This window comes from Aspergillus uvarum, assembly GCF_003184745.1.
Source record: "Aspergillus uvarum CBS 121591 unplaced genomic scaffold BO82scaffold_7, whole genome shotgun sequence".
NCBI classification, from domain to species: domain Eukaryota; kingdom Fungi; phylum Ascomycota; class Eurotiomycetes; order Eurotiales; family Aspergillaceae; genus Aspergillus; species Aspergillus uvarum.
Genome location: NW_020291304.1, coordinates 135,903 through 153,916, shown reverse-complemented (window position 1 = coordinate 153,916; position 18,014 = coordinate 135,903). Strand labels below are relative to the sequence as shown.

General features: G+C 53.3%; 8 protein-coding genes across 8 annotated transcripts; 3 read left to right on the top strand and 5 right to left on the bottom strand.

Moving 5' to 3' along the window:
• Window positions 1–26: 26 nt before the first annotated feature.
• BO82DRAFT_389411 (NmrA/HSCARG family protein) lies at window positions 27–1,384 on the bottom strand. The gene is made up of 4 exons (XM_025638450.1): window positions 1,286–1,384; window positions 998–1,209; window positions 434–917; window positions 27–358 (listed from the first exon to the last, which is right to left on the bottom strand). Exons 1-4 carry the CDS (start codon window positions 1,329–1,331, stop codon window positions 84–86), a joined length of 1,017 nt encoding a protein of 338 aa, XP_025495466.1. The 5' UTR covers window positions 1,332–1,384; the 3' UTR covers window positions 27–83.
• A 284-nt stretch (window positions 1,385–1,668) lies between these two features.
• Window positions 1,669–3,140, bottom strand: BO82DRAFT_351120 (NmrA/HSCARG family protein). The gene is made up of 5 exons (XM_025634335.1): window positions 2,998–3,140; window positions 2,704–2,918; window positions 2,488–2,641; window positions 2,079–2,411; window positions 1,669–2,005 (listed from the first exon to the last, which is right to left on the bottom strand). The coding sequence occupies exons 1-5, from the start codon at window positions 3,038–3,040 to the stop codon at window positions 1,746–1,748; spliced, it is 1,005 nt and encodes a 334-aa protein (XP_025495465.1). The 5' UTR covers window positions 3,041–3,140; the 3' UTR covers window positions 1,669–1,745.
• An 841-nt stretch (window positions 3,141–3,981) lies between these two features.
• On the top strand, window positions 3,982–4,743 carry BO82DRAFT_361708 (uncharacterized protein; the record flags this gene model as incomplete). The annotated part of the gene is made up of 1 exon (XM_025636827.1): window positions 3,982–4,743. The coding sequence occupies one exon, from the start codon at window positions 3,982–3,984 to the stop codon at window positions 4,741–4,743; it is 762 nt and encodes a 253-aa protein (XP_025495464.1).
• Window positions 4,744–5,663: 920 nt separating this feature from the next.
• On the top strand, window positions 5,664–6,370 carry BO82DRAFT_361707 (uncharacterized protein; the record flags this gene model as incomplete). Its single annotated transcript, XM_025636826.1, has 3 exons — window positions 5,664–5,826; window positions 5,958–6,037; window positions 6,173–6,370. The coding sequence occupies 3 exons, from the start codon at window positions 5,664–5,666 to the stop codon at window positions 6,368–6,370; spliced, it is 441 nt and encodes a 146-aa protein (XP_025495463.1).
• Window positions 6,371–7,508: 1,138 nt separating this feature from the next.
• On the bottom strand, window positions 7,509–9,185 carry BO82DRAFT_423974 (MFS general substrate transporter; the record flags this gene model as incomplete). Its single annotated transcript, XM_025640276.1, has 3 exons — window positions 7,509–8,531; window positions 8,684–8,998; window positions 9,075–9,185. The coding sequence occupies 3 exons, from the start codon at window positions 9,183–9,185 to the stop codon at window positions 7,509–7,511; spliced, it is 1,449 nt and encodes a 482-aa protein (XP_025495462.1).
• A 483-nt stretch (window positions 9,186–9,668) lies between these two features.
• BO82DRAFT_327680 (uncharacterized protein) lies at window positions 9,669–13,940 on the bottom strand (the record flags this gene model as incomplete). Its single annotated transcript, XM_025632978.1, has 4 exons — window positions 9,669–10,089; window positions 10,190–12,638; window positions 12,712–13,603; window positions 13,667–13,940. 4 exons carry the CDS (start codon window positions 13,938–13,940, stop codon window positions 9,952–9,954), a joined length of 3,753 nt encoding a protein of 1,250 aa, XP_025495461.1. The 3' UTR covers window positions 9,669–9,951.
• A 244-nt stretch (window positions 13,941–14,184) lies between these two features.
• Window positions 14,185–17,155, top strand: BO82DRAFT_275148 (S8/S53 family peptidase; the record flags this gene model as incomplete). The annotated part of the gene is made up of 3 exons (XM_025631105.1): window positions 14,185–15,802; window positions 16,164–16,486; window positions 16,535–17,155. 3 exons carry the CDS (start codon window positions 14,185–14,187, stop codon window positions 17,153–17,155), a joined length of 2,562 nt encoding a protein of 853 aa, XP_025495460.1.
• Window positions 17,069–17,918, bottom strand: BO82DRAFT_351118 (uncharacterized protein). The gene has a single exon (XM_025634334.1). The coding sequence runs from the start codon at window positions 17,801–17,803 to the stop codon at window positions 17,156–17,158; it is 648 nt and encodes a 215-aa protein (XP_025495459.1). The 5' UTR covers window positions 17,804–17,918; the 3' UTR covers window positions 17,069–17,155.
• Between the last annotated feature and the right edge of the window lie 96 nt (window positions 17,919–18,014).

Below are 18,014 nucleotides of genomic sequence, written 5' to 3'. Positions count from 1 at the left end.
CTTAGGATAGATTTGACCCCCTCCCCCCTCGCCTTTCATTCTCTGTCCTAGTTCGATCTACTCTTCCTCTATAGTAGCCGGTGCTACAATCCCTTCCCACGGCCACCACGGAATTCCCGCGCGATGAACTCCCGCGCTGTCATCAGAGTCTCTCGGCCTTGATTTCCCTTGGCTATGTAGGCAGCCTTCTTCAGCGCCGCAGCGGTTTCGATCTCTGTAGGCCCATTGCAAAAGTACTCTCCGTCCCGATGCTGAGCGAAGATAAAGACATCTCGCTCTTGCTCCCGCCAATATTCCCCCTTAGTGTTCATCTCGAAGGGATCCGTGAGGAGGACATATCGTGCCCGGCGACCCGTGACTATTCCTCACTTAACGTTCAAAGCGCCGACATTGCAAGATAGCAGCATGGTGGGTGTATGGATCGGAAACTTACCGGAGACAAAGGTATTCACCAGTTCCGCCGAGGAGACAATATCGCTCGTCCCCTGTATTAAGCGCCGATTCCATCGGTCTGGCCGCAGCAGGATTCCGTGGACCAGGTCCCCAAAGTCATCCGTCATACTGATCCAGGGGAAGTTCTCACGACCGCCCCAGAAGGGGGTCTTGTAGGTGAGATAGCCCTCACTGTCTGGGAAGTGTGGAAAGCCCCCGAAAAGATCTGCGTAGCCGGGCTCCAGCCAATTTTCCATGAACCAAGCCGCCACGATGGGCGTCACCGTGCGGAAGCCGGTCAGCGAGTAGGCCTTGCGCTCCACCTGGACTTTCAGGTCCAGTCCCGGGCAGGCGACGGCGCCGTGGGTGAGTTCTGCTACCGGGAGGCCAGAGCTGTACACGAGGTGCTTAACTCCAGCTTGAGCGGCGCTTTCAATGACTGCGCCGCCCAAGTCCTCATCCGTCAAACCCTGCGCAGCGAGTTCCTGGATGGCGTTCCCTCGCGAGGTGAGTTCTTGTGTGGGTGGCTGGGCAAGCTATGGGAGCAAAGGGTGGATATACACACCGGATCTTCCGAGTTGGTGTTCACGAAGGCGCCCCAACTGCCTGCGAAGGCTACCGCGAGTTGCTCGCGGTTGAACCCATCGGCTTGCACGACCTCGGCGCCCAGAGCGACGAGCTCTTTAGCCTTTGTGCTGGCGGGGTTTCGAGTGATCGCTCGAACCTGAAACTGTGGATTCTGCACCAGAGAGCGAACGACGGAGCTGCCCTGCCGGCCTAGATGTGAATCGGTTTAGAAGCGAAGTCGGTCATCCCATCCGGGCAAAAGCGGCCAGCAGGCTGGGCGACATACCAGTGGCCCCGAAAACGGTGATTATCTTAGTATCTTTGAAGGTCATTGCGCCTGAAACTTGATTTTCCTGTATTGCCTTAGGTGCGAGAAGGGTTTGGGATGCAGATAGTCATACTCGGGTGGTGTGAGGGCAACTCAACCCTAGATCTCTCATATACTTTCTTTCCTCCCCCCCTCCCCCCCCCGATCCTATCCCCCGCGGCGTGCGTTAGTGTGTGTGTGTGTGTGTGTGTGTGCCCCGTGCGTCAGTATGCTCTTGATATGGTGCAGCTACATGCATGTCTCTCAGGTCTCCTCTACGCGAGGAGACTTTGGGCAGTCACGCTTGCATTTACATCCTGTATGACTACTATGGGCTACAGGAGGTAAAAGTTCATGCGAGGAGAGAATTGCATGGTCATGCGGAGGTTTCTTTGACTTGGCTAATGCTCTACATGAATCTTGCTCTGTCCAAAATCACTCACTGCCTCTGGTTTCCGTAGTGCTTGACGAAGTATTCGCGCAATTTGATGACCGGCTGAGGGCCCAAGCCCTTGTCCCGCCGGGCCTCATCCTTCAAGAACTGGCACGTCTTGAAGTCATCCGAGCGACCGAAGAAGAGGCCCCCGCTCCACTGCGTCCACCGATACACATCCTGCAGCTCCTGCAGGACAGTACTGCCGTGGGTTTGGAAGTCCTTGTACGAGGCCATGGGCACGTACCGCGCCGGTTTGCCCGTCACTAGCCATTGACATTGAACGGTTAGCCAGGTCATTTCCCCTCCAGCCGCAGGATATCACAGACCGCCACTCACCGTCTGTAAAGACCTTGACCATATCTTCATAGGAAAAGCTGTCACTGAGCAACTGGATGGTCTGATTCTTCCATCGCAAGGGATCTAGGAACATCCCATGCACCATCTCCCCGAAATCGTCGGCGACTGAGACTGTCTGCACGGTGTTCTCGCCCCCCAAGACGGGACTGGTGAAGGTGTAGATCCCGTCCGCGTCCGGAGTGATGGGGAATCCACCAAACGCTGCGGCGTACTCCGGTGTGATGTAATTCTCAAAGTACCAGCCGGGGAAGGCTCCGATCACCGAATCAAACTCGTTGAATTGCCGGGCGTATAATTCAACGCGGTGCTTGGCTAACGAGACAGGGGGCATTAACACCCATCGGGCGTGCAAAAAGGGCAAGGGGCCAAGAACGGGGTCCAAACTCACCGTCCATGCCGTGAACCGGCACTTTGCCATTGGAGAACTCTGCAGGCGATTCGCATGTGCTGTAGATGAAGACCTTAACGCCCGCCTTGGCTGCGATCTCGACCAAGCGACGGCCGAGATCTTCATCCGTAGGACCTCCGGGACTGATCACAGCCTGCCAACGGGGTTGGTTAGTGAGCCCATTGCTCGGCTTTGCGGAAGACAGCTGAAACATACCGGGTCATGGTGATGGGTGTTGAGCCAGAATCCCCATGCGCCAGTCAAGGCGGCGGTCATATCCTCATCCTTCCATCCGTCGGCCTTCACCACTTGAGCGCCCAGCTGGGCCAGCTCTTTGGCACTCTTTGACTCGGGATCGCGAGTGAGAGCGCGGACGATGAATTTCTGCTGGCTCTTGAGGAGCGAGTCGGCGACCGCGCGGCCTTGCTTGCCTGGAAGTAAACAGTCCCTGTCAGTGTCTCCTAGGCAAGGAGCATTTTTGCCTTGTGGAGTTTCTGTAATGCGACTCACCGGTCGCCCCGTAGACCACGATCACTTTGGGCGAGATAGTCATTTTGCTGTGGAAATAGGTCGGGATGAATCGCGGGTGCTATGAAACGACCAGACACCACTGCGGTCTCGATTGTGAAGTTCTTATATGCTCGTTGTATCAGCCCACCATGATTATCCACGAACTGACGCAACAAGAGGGGGAGGGAGGCCTCTCATTTCATTCTTTGTTCTCTCTTTCCTTCCTGGTCTCTGCGTGCAGGAGGATCAGCAGTTGGGTAGCAATGCAGTTTTTCGTTTCTTCGTGGTTTGTTTCGACGTGGCCGTGCAGGAGCATTTTGGACGCTGCATGTGGTCTGGGCGCGCATGCCTTGGTTCATGCCAAGCCAGTTTCGACCAAAATATACTGGAAAGTCTCAGGCCTGAACTTGCAGCAAGACTTACGACGACTTGGGGATGAGAGAAGGCAAGCCACACCGGGCCAGGGTACCGCGCCACACCCAGCAGTCAAGCCACATCATCTGCCCTCTCCAGGGGACTATCGTTTTACGACTCAGCGACATCTTACGGGAAGACCGGGCCAGTTGTTGTGGGGACAGAGAGACAAGAGAGAGAAGGAGAGAAAAAGCGAAAGAAATTATGGCATTTACTGCAATCTTTTCTAAGCCAGCTAGGCCTAGGAATGGTCCGGTCCCAGTCCTAAAATTTGGGACTGAACTGGAGTATGCAGTCTTTAGTCTTTGCTTAGATTATCCAGAACTGTACTGTAGTCCTCTATAGTTTTAAATTGACTCAGATGAGGAGGTTGTAAATGGTATTTATGAAGATCCTGAATCGAGCACACCCAGTGAGTCCGAGGTTGACGCTGATTTCGGTGATTGTGACGAGAGCGCTCGTACGCCGAGATCCCCACGGGCCGACGAGAAGCTGCTGCAAGATGTGGGGTCCCTCCTGGATGGCAATGACATTGACAATGCCCTCTTTGGAGAGACTGCCCTCTCGATCATGGGGGTGCCCATCACTCCTCACTGTGTCGCGTTCATGATTCAAGATCAGCAAATCGACCAGGCGGCCCAGGTGCTACGTGAAGCCCAGTACCCCGACTGCAAGGATCTGGACCAGTTCGCAGCCGACCCTGGCAATTTCCAATCTCAAATCCGCTGTCATGCATTGACGGGGGGCGACCCGGACGCCCGTTACAAGCGTCCCATCCCGGCCCATCCTTATTACATGGTCACTTCCGATGCGCGGCTCTACAGGCCATCGTTCGGTGGCGGGGACGGTTTAATGCTGAACTGCCTGGGCCGGCAGAGTCGGAAGTCCTACCCGGTCAAGATGCTCCACCCGGAGCGATATGTGGAGAATCTGGTCTACCTGATGATTCGCGACATTGGGTACAACGTCCACCACGGGTGGGAAATTGAGTTCAAGTGTATGGTGAGTTGCAGTCAGCTCTTGTCGCCTCCGGACGAAGCGCTGGCCACGATCGATGTCAGCCTCGGCGACTTACAGGAAGGGCCGATCAGTGAATGGATTGGGCTGCACCGTGAATGGGACAGGAATTATGCGGCCGTCTGTGTTCGGTTCGCAGCTCTGCACCGACAAATCAAGAAGTCAGGCCAACTGGGTGAGCCCCTGATGACCCCCGGAGAAGCGATGAGTGTCAAGCCGGAACACATTGAGAACTGCCTCAAGAACATGGAAGATGGTCTACCCCCATTCCCGAATCGACTTGATATGTCCGGCTGGACTTGTCAGTTGATGTAGGTTAGGTTACCTATATATATATCCAAAAGGTCATCTATCATATATCATGAATCTATACAAAAGTACAAAGTAGTTACATATAACTCAAAGGACTGCTTCTATGAGTTGTGTCGGGTTTCCTACGGCAAGCCAAGATACCTTGGGGTTATTGCAGATTGGCACGAGTAGCCCAAGCCCACTGTAGAGTCTGAGTAATTAAACCACATGATCCAAAGGCGGTTGGTTACCAGGCTGCCGCCGTCAGATTGATATCTGACGGAGTCCCCTGCCTCCTCTGAGTGGTTGGTGGCACCTCATTGCTTCAGCCGCGTGTAGATACTACTGTGACCTCCCGACATAACGAAATAATAGAGGCGCATATCCAAATTTATTATATAAGGGTGTTTATAATATTTATTAGGTGCAAGCAAGAAATACGTTTAGACTGCTATGTTACTAAACACTAAGCAGTTCCTCTTTTTTAACCTATTTATTTTCATTCAGGCAATTTTTAGGCCTTTCATATAGCAAATTTCAAGAATCTTATATAAGGGAGAAAAGGTATTGGACGGAAATCTGTAATAAAGCAATAGACTAGAATACAAATAGTAAAACTAATCAGAGCTCTGTAGAAATTTGTTGTATACTAAGATTACACTTTAATGCGACTTGTTATATCGGGAGGTCACAGTAGTTCCTTTCAGAGAGTCTGAGTTCCTCGTTCTTCACGCTCTCCTCAATATCTCTTCTTGCTCCCCTTGTACGAGAGAGCTGCCAACTCACGAGACATAGTGCAAACAGGGCATATGTTCGTTCGTATTCCCCGTCACCGAATATCATAACCCCCCTTCCTTCCAGAGACTTTTCTTTCTCTTTCTCTTTCCCCTCCCCGTCGCGGATTGGACTTGACTCTCCGTGTATGAAAACGATCGTCCACCACAATGCTCGACCGATTCAAAGCGCCCTTTCGCAGATATCCCGACAATGAGGCGGGGGCGACGATGGCGGTGCTTGAGTTCCTGGCAGCTCAAGGGGTGAGTTTGGACCCGATCACGTTGGACACTCAGTCCGAGGATTACTTCACTAAGGGCAGCCGTAGGGCTCGTGAGGTCTACCCCACCAACCTGGTATCAGCACGACAGCGAGGTTGACGGGTGCCGAAGGTTAGGACAATGTATCTCGTGTCCAGAAAGCTAATCCGCCATATCAAGCGTCTGCTTAAGAACGGCAAAAAGCCGCCTCTGAGGACCACGAGTGGGGGGCGAATTGGTCTGGAAACGCTGGCTCGTGTTCAAGTTTCAAAGAGCCGGAAAAGGTAAGCGGGGTAGGCGAGTAAGTTGAAGTCCCCACGCATGCCTTTCACCCTTGGCCCTGAGATTGAAATCTCCCTTCAAATTAGAATAGTGCCGTCGTGGAGTATAAATTAGAGATTGCCTGCAAGCCTCAACAGCCGGCTACCGTGACCTTCGGCATCTGGGGCAAGGTCACCGGCATACATCAAACTTACCGTGACGGAATGCGCGCCGTCATTCTAAGTGTGGCTTGCAGCCTCTTGTACTATCTGGCCCAGCTTGTACTTGCTTATTCGCCTCCCAAATCCGACTGGCAAAACTTTCTAGACGGGTGCAAGGCCTTATTCGGCTATTGATTTGGTCGGGCTTTGGCAGTTGGCCAAGAATTGAATGCCGAACCCGGGTTTGAATTGGGTCACTACCGTCGATGCCCTTGGCTGAATTACCGGGCACATTGTACAGTACTTCGTTGTGCCATAGAATATCACGTATCAAGCTGCCGTCTTGGTTTATCGCTATCTAGTAGGAGCACCAACCCTCCTGCTCCTCCCAAGATTGCCAGCTGGGGGCGCATCCCTGCTCCCCGCCGCCACTTGGCCAGGCGTTGGTGGCGGTGGTCGGAGACGGAACCTGAGAGGGTTATAGCGATGTGAGGGACAAGGAATGCATCTACTTCAAACAAGATCATATCAGGAAGAAGAAATAAGACACTTATCTAGCTAGAGTAATTTGCCGATATCATCGAGCTTGGAGAGCCATCTATCACGGCGCCTAACTCTAGGAACCTTTCTGTCCTGCGTGTCAGTTTTGCTTTTGTCCGATGTTTGTGACTGTGCACTATTATCTATTTGTAACAGACCTAGTGACTATCCCATCCCAGTAGTATCGATGTCTTTGTGCTGTGCTGCTTATTCTGCTACATGCGCGTACAATTCTTAGTTGCTCCAGTTTGCATCTAGCAAGTGAACAACCCTACCAACTGACATGTGCACAGCCCACTAGCAGCCAACTTATGAGTCAATAAAATCAGCGGGGCTCTGAGGAGTGCCTCGGCGGCGAGAGGTCCTGACATGGAAGAAATATTCGATGTTGGGGTATGGTATCTAGCAAGAGCTGCCATCGCTCTCTGTAACAGATACGATTCAGTGTTGGATCCAGTTGAGATAATCTAGAGTACTGAGCAAATTCTAGTTTATTAGGCGTTCGACTTTTCCTTGACTCCTCGTTCCCACCTGCCACCATATCTTAAGGGGGGCAAGTTCGGCTATACAATAGCACACCCATGAGATACCGCTTTTCCCTTCGGGTTGGGGGAATGACAACTTGAAAAATCATATGTAGATCAGAAGCTCGAAGTCCCGAGCTCGGGGCTCGGGGCTACCGGCGGGAATCTAAATCCGATATAGACCGAGCACTGACTCCCCGGCCGCCCACATAATGCAACTGCCCAAGAAGACAGCACCAAAAAGCACCGACTCTACAACTCTACGACCGTCAAATAGCCCGTAAGCGGGATCCGTAGACCCACAGTATCACAGGAACAGGCCAGCCGACAGCAACAAAGATAAATCCCAGCAGGCTGTTTCCCCACCCGTACCCGAGGGCGGCATACAGATCTGGGGCGAAGATTGGGAAGGCGAAGCCGAGGATGTTAGAAAGCATGCGCGCGGCGGCGTTGGCCGAGGCGGCGTGCGTGGTGAACTCGTCCAGCAGGTAGGCCAGCATGCCCTGGGACACGATGAAGCTGCCCGTGACGAAGATGGAAGTGCCCACATCGACGACGACCCAAGGCAGCCGCTTCTCCGCGGACCAGCCATACAGAAAAATGCCTACCGGGATGAGGAAAACGCCGGGGGTTAGGAAAGGGACCCTGAACTCGGGGCTGGGTGTGGCGTCGTGGTGGCGGCGCGCCTTTAGGGCTTGGTAGATCCGGTCCATCAAGTGGCCGCCCAACTGTGAGGCGGTAATGGTGCCGACCGCGATGGCGATGTAGTTCAGACTGCTGACGGTCGCGGACTCGCCATACCGCTCGATCCAGAGGGTCGCGTAGGTGGACAGCAGCAGGCAGTAGATGGCGAAGTTCAGCGCCATGATCAGCGCGATGACTTGGATCGCGGGGCGGGAGACGAGGAGCTTCAGCGGGCGGATGAGGTGGGCCCCTAGCCTGGTGCTGAGGTTCTGATAGAACGCTTTGTCGAGCAGGGGCGTGAGCGGGCGTTTGCTGAAGGACGAGAGGGGAGCATTGACGGCATCCTGGAGGTGGCGGTGGAGGGCGGCCTTCTTCCGGAGTAGACTTGGGGTGTAGCATTCAGGCAGGAAGCAAATGCCGATCAGCACAATGGCGGCGTCGAACATGGAGAGGACCCAGAATAGCCAGCCCCACGGCAGATGCTGCGAGATCACTCCGCCTATGATGGGGCCCAGGGCCGGGCCCAGGTAGGGGATAAAGGTGGCCAGCGCCAGGGAGCGTCCTCGATATTCCGGCTGATACATGTCGGCAAGTATAGGCCCTGTGAGCTATACAAGATGATGGGTCGCGTCAGTGCGCTGTGCATCGAACCTAAATTTGGATTGAAGCACTAAAGTGTACCACTGACCGTGATACCTGCACTCGCGCCTGATCCGGCAAGGAATCGCCCGACCGTCATGAGCCCGACGGAGGAACTCACGGGACACAGCGCATTCCACAAGATATAGAACAGGTTACTGGCAATCCAGATCGGTTGTCGCCCATACATCTCGGAGAGAGCCGCGATCAAGAAAGGAGCAAACGCGAGACCTAAGATGAAGACTGAAAAGGTGATCTGAGTAGCTGTGCTACCTAAATGGAGGTCGGCACCGATCTGGGTCAAGGCGGCGGCCATCATACTAGTCGACATGAGGGTGACGAGTTGCCCCAGCGAAACGATCAGCGTGACTGAAATTTTGCGCATGGAAGGCCAGTTGTAGGGGTCGTGGGGGTCGTTGGGCGAGTCCCAGGTCGCCTAGAGATGTTCCAGAGATTTGATCAAAATCAGTTGAAGAAGATATGATAATCATATATCAAAGGTCTCAACTTACGCCATGTTCGTCGAGTAAGGCGTTCAATCGCTCTTGCTCCTGGTCGGTGATGGTCAACACAGGCGGTGACGAAGTCGCTTCAACCGAAATGTCCTTTTCCTCAGAAGACATGATAAACTCGCTTGGATTCGTATTTTGATTCGAGTATCAAATAGACTCAAGAGATCTGTTGACGGTGTTGAAATGTTATACTGTATGGAGAGGGGGTCTCGGAGAAAAGTAGAAAGGGTCGGGAAAGGGTCGGAGACTGAAAACCTTAACACCGAGGCAGGTATAATCTTAGAGAAATGGAAGAGAAAAGTACAACATATACTGCGACCTTACAGCGAATGTAAATGTAGAACCACGGCATGTCGTCAATCAGTACAGAACTTCGGTTATCATATTGATTACTGGCTCAGGTGGCTCAGGTAGGGCTGAGCGGGCGGGAAGCCCCATCTTTCACACCGAGTGGTCGTACGTAGTGACCATTTCTGTAATTTAGTCATATGAATGTAGTTTAACAATCCAGAGTAAGATTCGCGACAGTGGTACGAAATTGAGGCTAGAGAGATCGGTACTTCATCGAGGGCCCTTGTCGACCAAGAGATTATCCTGCGTTCGATCTACAGACACGGTCTTGAGCAAATAGCCCGGACAGCCTCTAAATCAAAGACGGTCCATCCTTAGATATAGGTTGCGACTAGGTAAGTGCAGGCCTTGAGCTGGTGGTAAATGAAAGGCTAGCATGGCGTCTTCTTGCACCACCTCGCCGTACATATATAACTCGTACACCCTCTAACACCGCACTATGGTAGCAGGATGAGGGCCGTCGTCTCAAGTCCGATGGGAATAGTCACCGATTATCTATGCCCTCCGTTACTTGCATACCCATCCTCTAATCTCCGAGCAATGGGAGACGCCTATGACCCCGAGGCGTGATTTTTTGAGCCAGAGGTTTCAGCACCTCGAAATTGCAAAGTAATTCATCCGATATGCTCATGACCCCACCCCAATTGTCGAACTCTCCACAGTACTATGAAATAGTGAGCCCGCAGTCCTGCACAATACAGATTCATTTGACCTGAATAGCACAATAGTGTAGTCATCATCCAATGAAGCGGATAGGTACTTACGTTTGGGGCAGAGAAAACGGTCACTAGGAGACGGTCCTGGTAGAACTCGTACCCGTCTTCCACGACCATATGGGCCCGGCAAATCAGGTCAAAGTCATGGCGCTGCAAGAAATCCACAATGACTCGCCGGCCGAAACAATAGCTCACACCCCGTTCATTGGGTTCCCAATCCTCCTCCTGATCTGCAGGGTCGCTCCACAGGATATCATTTAGGAGGCCGTAGTCCGGCACGTCCGTCGGGCGGGCGATGCCGCGGATATCCTCCATGTCCGACAGGGACGGCGAGAGGCCGCCGTGCACGCAAAAGACTTTTCCGGCGACAATCGCCGCGACAGGCATGCAGTTGAACACATCGATGAAGGTCTTCCAGGTTTTGATGGTCGACCGGCGCTTGCACTCGTCGTAGAACCCGTACACCCGGGTCACGTTGGCGCATTCGTGGTTGCCTCGCAGGAGGAAGAAGTTCGTGGGGTAGCGTAGCTTGTAGCACAGGAGAAGGAGGATGCTCTCCAGGCTCTGCTTGCCGCGGTCCACGTAGTCGCCCAGGAAGAGGTAGTTGGCCGCGGGCGGGAAGCCGCAGAGCTGGAAGAGGCGGAGCAGGTCGCTGTACTGGCCGTGGATGTCCCCGACCACCTTGACGGGGGCATTGAGCTCGAGGAGCATGGGCTGCGAGAGGAACAGCTCGCGCGAGGCCTGGCAGATCAGCCGGATTTCGGCCTCGTCGAGGCAAAGGCTCTTCTTCGAGGGGCCAACACGAGCAAGTAGGCGTGCGATCATGGCGTCCAGAAGAGCGTTGTCGATTACTCCCGTTTCCGAATGCTCCCGCAGAGACCGAGTGGCATTTCCCGTTGGGGTGTTCGTGTCGAACTGGAGGATTATTGGTGCTTTCGGCGTGTTTTCAATGAGGATAGACTCACGAGGTTGGGCTGGTGCTCCAAGCATAGATCCGGGCAGCGGGTGCATAGCGGGAACATCGGAAACACCATCGACCTCCCCGGACTGTTGCATGAGAGTGACATCCTTATGGCCCCGTTCGGTAAAATCACCATGTACTGGCGATGGGGGTGGACTCGTCCCGTGTCTTTCCTCAGCTTCCGTTGCAAGCCGCTGTGAAATGACCGAGAAGGGCTCATCCTTCGTCGAGATAGAATTTGACAGTTCGGACTTCCAGCTCTCACTCGTCTTGTTCTCTAGCATCTGCCGTAATTTTGAATTTTGGTGCGATGTGGTATGCTGCAGACTGTGGTTGCTCTCCCCTCGCGGTATTTTTGCCTCATGGTCAGTCTGGAGGACGCCCAGGGGATCCTCAGTTTCAGTTTGTGTCAAGGGCTGTTGGAGATTTCCACCCAGAACACCAGCAGACTTGTCGCCATGGATACCATCAGTACTGTACACATAACCGTCTGCCAGATTGTCCGTGTTCGTATTATGCTCAGGTTGACTCATGATCGGGAATGGCAGACGCTGCTTGTGAGCCAGATCTTGACGCACAGGGTCATCAAGATTCATAGAAGTTTCCAGATTGACGGTCGCAAAGCCCCATTCAAACCGTCTAAGTCTTTCCAGGGGCATGTTACTACTAGAGGGAGGAACATGGATGGAAATACCCCATTCCTCTATTGGGCTGGAGCTCTCGAGGCCATTTTCAGTGGCCAGCAGCAGTTGGCGCACGGCGAAGTACTTCTCAGGGACCTTGACCAGAGTGGACTGGTTGCAATTCTGGTCAATCACCGAGTAGATCTTGCCATTCCTGCAACGCAGGATTTCGGTCACGTCCCGGGCGTATTGATGGCCACGGCTGCACAGGGACTGATTCTTCTCTCGAGTCTCGATAGGTGTCGCACACTGCGAGCAGTGGCTGGCGTGGCTCTCGAAGCTATTCAATACATGAACTTCGTCGCCATTAAGCTCTCTCACGAGCACGACGAGCTCGACGAGTTCCTCAACCCCAAAAGTAAGGGTGTTAACCCTATCCGGGTCGTTGTCTATGGTGCTCCGCTTATGAGGCTTGGACGCTCGTGAACTGGCGTTTTCAGCAGCCGAGCTATCCGATCCTTCATCCTCATACGGCGGTAGAGATTTCAGCGCAAGTGATCTCAAATGCCCAACAATATGCTCGATGATCGTGCCTCCCTGCGACGGAGTATCGCTGGAGCCACAGAGTGGACACGATTCGAACAGTGGTTCAACCGCTCGCGCGTTCCTGTCAGCCAGCACGCGAAGCTGGACATCATTGAAGGCCCCCCGGTGAGCCTGTCGCATGTGGTCTATGTAGCGATCTCGCGTGTGAAAAATCAGCAGTCCATGCGATTTCGAGTTGCAGCGCCAGCGCAAGGCATGGTGTTGCATATGTTTCAGCCATTGTTCGTTGTGACTGTATAGTTGATCCGGAGTCTCGCATTCGTCGAAGAGGCAAACGTATGAATCGAGATCATTCTTGACGTGAGCCCTAGACCTCTTAGTCAGGAATTTCTGGGGACAGAGTATGAACGGATTTGCGAGAGACCACTGGTGATACCTACTTCCATTTCGCGTCGTTCTGCATCTCCCGTGCTGGCATAGCGTAAAAGCAAAAAGGACATGTTATTTCTCCGATGGCTTCGACACACAAATCCCAATTCTTATCCAAGTCTTGCTTGAGATCCGCTTCCGCTGTCCTTTTTAAGGTCTCGATAGTGGGCAGTGATTCAGTATCGCACTCGTCAGATAATGACCGTAGGTACAGTCTATTTTTTTCCTCCAGGGTTCGTTTTATTCTTCTGTATCTCTGTCTCACGCGGCCAAGAGGTGGCGCCGGAAACGGCAGCGCTTCGTGGCTGTCCAGCGCTACCGTTCTCGCACCGGAAACTGTGGAGGGGGTAGAAGCCTTCCTAAACTTCTCGACGGCTAGCGTGGTTGCACTGACTCCAGCTTGAGAGTTCGCCGGCACTTCAACGGCAATTGGAGGCGATGGCGACGGGACCGCGGGGGTACCGCCAGCGGTCTGCTGAGGCGCATCTGTCGGCGGCGGTATTATCTTCGGCCGAGCAGTTGTTGGCGGTACCTTCAGCGCTCGATGGCCGAAACGAGATCTCTTGTACATAACTCGTCTTCGGCGGAGAATCATCGCGGAAACCAGTCGCCGCAAGACTTTCTCGTCTACATCGCGGAACCGATCGCGAATGTAATTTGCAAACACGATCTCCAGGCACGGCTCCACATCGTTCCCCTCTTCATCCCGGATCTTGAAGGATGTGGACACCTTTGCATTGTGGGCCTCGCTGCTCGCTCTTCGGATCGTGTTGGACAGTCGATGAAGAAGTGCTATCTGACCGACAACGGCGCGCCTTGAACGAGTGCTCGTTTCGCTTGCAGATGCGAAAGCAATCTCCGATATCTGAGATCTGGGGATCGACTCACAAAGCATGTGCGACCCTGCCAAATGATTCAGTATGTCTGGTTAGTATCCCATCCTGGCGCGACATCTGTCTCACTTACAGGCTTCGACTTGGTCTTCAAGCGTTTCTAGAAGCCCGATAATCACTTCATGCACCTCCTGTGCTTCTCTCAGGCGGTGATCCAATGAGGCGCGTCCTCCGGCAAAAACACCGATATTGGCCGCCCAGAGAGAGAAACGCGCGAGCTGGTCTTCTACCAAGGTCATTTCGAGAGACGAGATCGATGCAGACTGCTGCAAGCATTGCTGGAAAAGATTCGAGCATCGATCGGCCGTTGCCGCAATTGTGTGGTACTGTTCTGGCTCTGGTGACATGCCGACAACTTTTCCCCCCAAAGGAAGCAATCTCGAGAAATCAGTCGATGAAAGGCTGCATGACTGATTGATGAGAAGATGCGAGGCTGAGACGTGCCACGAGAGGAAGACCTGGCCCAAACCGGTTTAGTGGGTTTGAGGGAGGCACCGATAAGGCATACCCCGCATCTTCAAGGTCGACGACTCTTCCACGGCTCAGCCTCGGGGAACATTAGCACGCCGAGTAATGCAAGGAATGGCCATGATGGTCATTCGAAATGTGGAACTATTGCTTCAGGTGTCGGAGATGTTTCGTGAAATTGCCAAACATCTCCGTAGCCATGGCGCTACCCGAGAGTCTAAGCATTTCTACAGCAGCGTAATGGCTCATTGCTTGATGATCCACGATTACATCAGCCGCATCGAGACCTTCATTGCCGATGATAATATTTTGATCACGAGCATATTGCTTCGACTCGAGGCAACTGTCACCCCAGATATCTTGAAAGCGCAATCGGTGCTCTCAACCACAATCCGATCAGGGCTCCCAACCACGGCTTATCCCCGGCTCGCAGCTCTACACGTCGCGTGGAACTATGCTCGCCGTGAGGGCGGTACGGTTGACCTGCAGCTTGTAATGCTATCAATTGACCTCGCAGACGATTCAGAGCAACCGGATAAGCTGATTGAATTTTTCGAAGACTGGGAAGATGACCTCAAGGTCCAATATCCCGATGACCCAACACTGTGGGCTCGAGATGATATGGTTAGCTTGAAGAAGAATAGGAGACAGCCTTCATACTTGGCTTTAAATGCTCCGCAGTCACTGTTCCTTGCCCTGGTTGATTCAAAAGACTGTACCTGCCAGCCTGTACATGACTTCGGTGTTCGACTTTGCCTGGGAACATTTCAGACCCTCCCGGAGGCTGACAAGGAGCGGGATCACGACTGCGCGTTCGAGATGTTTCTGTCTATGCAACATGAGTGGCACGAGACAGACGTGTGTTTTGCTAAGAGTGCTGGAATCAACTTTGCGCAAACCAACAAAGCCGTGCAGAGGCCAAAGGTCCCCGCCATGAAGATCAAGAGTCTATGTGAACCCATTAAAAAGAGAAAGCCTTATGATCGTCTTAAGCTGAGAGTTGGGGAAGATGGACGACTGTGGAAGCTGCGATCCGAGAAGTGCTACTTTGCAGTGGATGAGACGAAAGCACCGGTATCGCTACAACATCTTATTCAGGGCCAGTATAGGTCGCTGACAGACAAGACCAAACGTATTCTGGCCGTGATTCTTGGATACGCTGTTCTGTACCTTCATGAGACTCCCTGGCTTCCGCCCTCATGGGACCCATCGAGTATCTTGTTCTTCCACACGACTTCGTCGGCGATTCCTCTCAAGCCTTTTATCCAAACTCAGTTAGCAAGGGATCACGCGGTCGCTTCGCCGGAAACTTCCATTCTTGATCCCGATGACTTTGATCCCGACGATTTAGACCCTGATGACATTATGATCCACCAGTGTCCGCATCTGGTGACGCTGGGGATTGTGTTGATGGAACTGTACCTCGCCACCTCCTTCAAAGAACTAGCTGAGAAATACGGTGTGTCTTTGAACGATCGAACGAGGCCTATCGATGCAGAGCTAGTGTTTGAACAGTGCAAGAATGAAATCCCGGAGAATTCCCAATTTCATTACGCCGTGAAGAAATGCTTAGACCCAAAAGTGTGGGAGGATAACAACGGGGCCCGATTGAGCGACAATGCACTGAAAGCCGCAATATACCAGGAGGTTGTTAGTCCATTAGAGGATGAGCTGAGCCAAGCATTTAGCTACATCTCCCTTGAGCAACTTGATCGCATTGCGCAAACTCTAGACCTAGCCAGTTGGGGCCAGGCTATCCAGAATTATCAAACTTCTCCTCGCTCTCCTGGAACTCCCGTCGACATGGCATTGAGACCAGCACAGGGGCTCTCATCAATCCAAGACTTGAAAGATCAATATCAACAACAGCAGAAATACCTAGCGCATATTCAGGGATCCGTCACGTTCCCAGTGATGCCTATCTTTCAGCCGGTTTCGTCTGCGATGCTCGTGCCCCAGCCCGGAAACTCGTCTGATTTCAATTACCCGAGCATGAGATTCTTTGATGATGAGACAATTGCCGAAGAGCACTCAGCGGAAGCGTAAGTCTAACCATTATGCACCCTTCAACTGAAGGTCCAGCTAATAGCGATATAAACGAGCCAGGTGTCTAAACTACCGCAACTGGCGTCGGAGATTCAAAGATGTCTACGAGAAGTACATCCTTCAGCCACCCAATATCCCAGTAAAAATCGCGGTTTTCGATACGGGGGTGGATCAGACACACCCAGACGTAGATGCATGCATTGAGCAGATCAAGGGTCAATTCAATTGGACGAATGAGAAGTTTCCTCGGCTGGTCGACGACTACAACGGACATGGGACATTCATCACAAGCTTGCTCATGGAATATTGCCCCGATGCCGAGATCTACATCGCCAAGATCTCCGACGGCAAACCATGCAGCCCCAGCATCATCGCCAAGGTAAGATCGGACATGGTGTTGTAAGAGCACATCAACTGATCTTGATAGGCTCTCGACTATGCAGTCAACGAATGGCAGGTTGACATCATCTCCATGTCGTTTGGCTTTCACTCACGTGATGTCGAAGGTTATGATGAATTGGAACGTGCCATTCACAACGCATACTCCAGCCGCGTTCTTCTCTTTGCTGCCGCCTCGAACAGCGGTGCGAACTTGGACAGGGCTTATCCGGCCCGCGATGAGAACGTGATCTGTATCAACTCGACCGATGCGAACGGGAATCGCTCACCCTTTAGCCCTACTGCTCTTGCGGACACATTGAACCTGGCCACCGTCGGGGAAGCCGTGGAGTCCGCTTGGCCCATGCGGCTTTGCGAATTGCCGTCCGGTCTCAAGCATAGATCGGGAACATCATATGCCACCCCCATCGCGGTTTCCATCGCGGGCTTCCTGCTGCAGTACGCCCGCTTGCATATCCCCGAACAGGCCTACCTGTTCCAGCGACAGTCGAAGATGAAAGCCGTGCTGCGAAAGATCGCGGAGAAGAGCCTGGACTCGCGCGCCCGCGATGATTACCATTTTGTAGCCTTGAGCCTTTATTCCGATAATCTATTTGGAAAGGATCCGGATTTCATCAACCATACACTGCGCGACATACTCCGCCGCTAGTCACTGGAGACTTGCTGCGCCGTCCGACCGAGGCACTCCAACCGTAATGAGCTCGTCTCCCTCGGTCATTTGCATGCCTGTCCACTCTTTCTCATCGCCGCCCACTTCCAGCTCTTCCTCCTCAAGAACTAAAACACCCTGCGATCCGCCCAAGACCACAGGCTCATTCCCCAGCATAGCGCCTTTCGCATAATCTTCCACCTCGCGCACCTCGTTCGTCTTCCTCGCCACCTTGATCCTCTTGACACGAAAGGCTAGAACAAAATCCCCCCCATTCTCCCAGTCCATACCCACCTTCTTGGACTGGGTGAGTTCAAACTCCGGGCCCCCAGCCACCGGAACCACGCCGCCGCTCCACACCGTCCCGTCCACGGTGGCCGCCAGATTGCCGCTGGTCTCCCGCCCGGTCCGCGACCGGCCCGCCTTCGCCCCGTGGACAACCTTCAACCCCACGATGAGGTACAGCGGCTTCCGGTATCGGGACCGCTCGAGCCACCGCTGCACCACGGGGGAGGCGGCGATGCATTTCTCCTGGACGTAGCTGGGCCGCGGCACAAATTGCGTGGTGGTGATGGTCTCGAAGCGGAAGGTCTCCTCGTCACTGCAGCACGTAGAGGTCAGAGTTTCCCTCATTTCTGTTTGCGCCATGTATTTAGGGTGTGCCCTTGTAAACTATCATAGTATAGATCCAAGCACTGCACATGCAGACCCAAAGATTCCCAAAAAAGATATCGCACCTTCTCTCCCACGCACCCCCAACATCCACCCCGAACCCCAGCCACGAGAGGAACTGGGTGAGGACCCCGAACTTCCCGGCCCGCAGGCGCTCGCGCGAGAAGGTGACGGCGGTCTTGTCCGA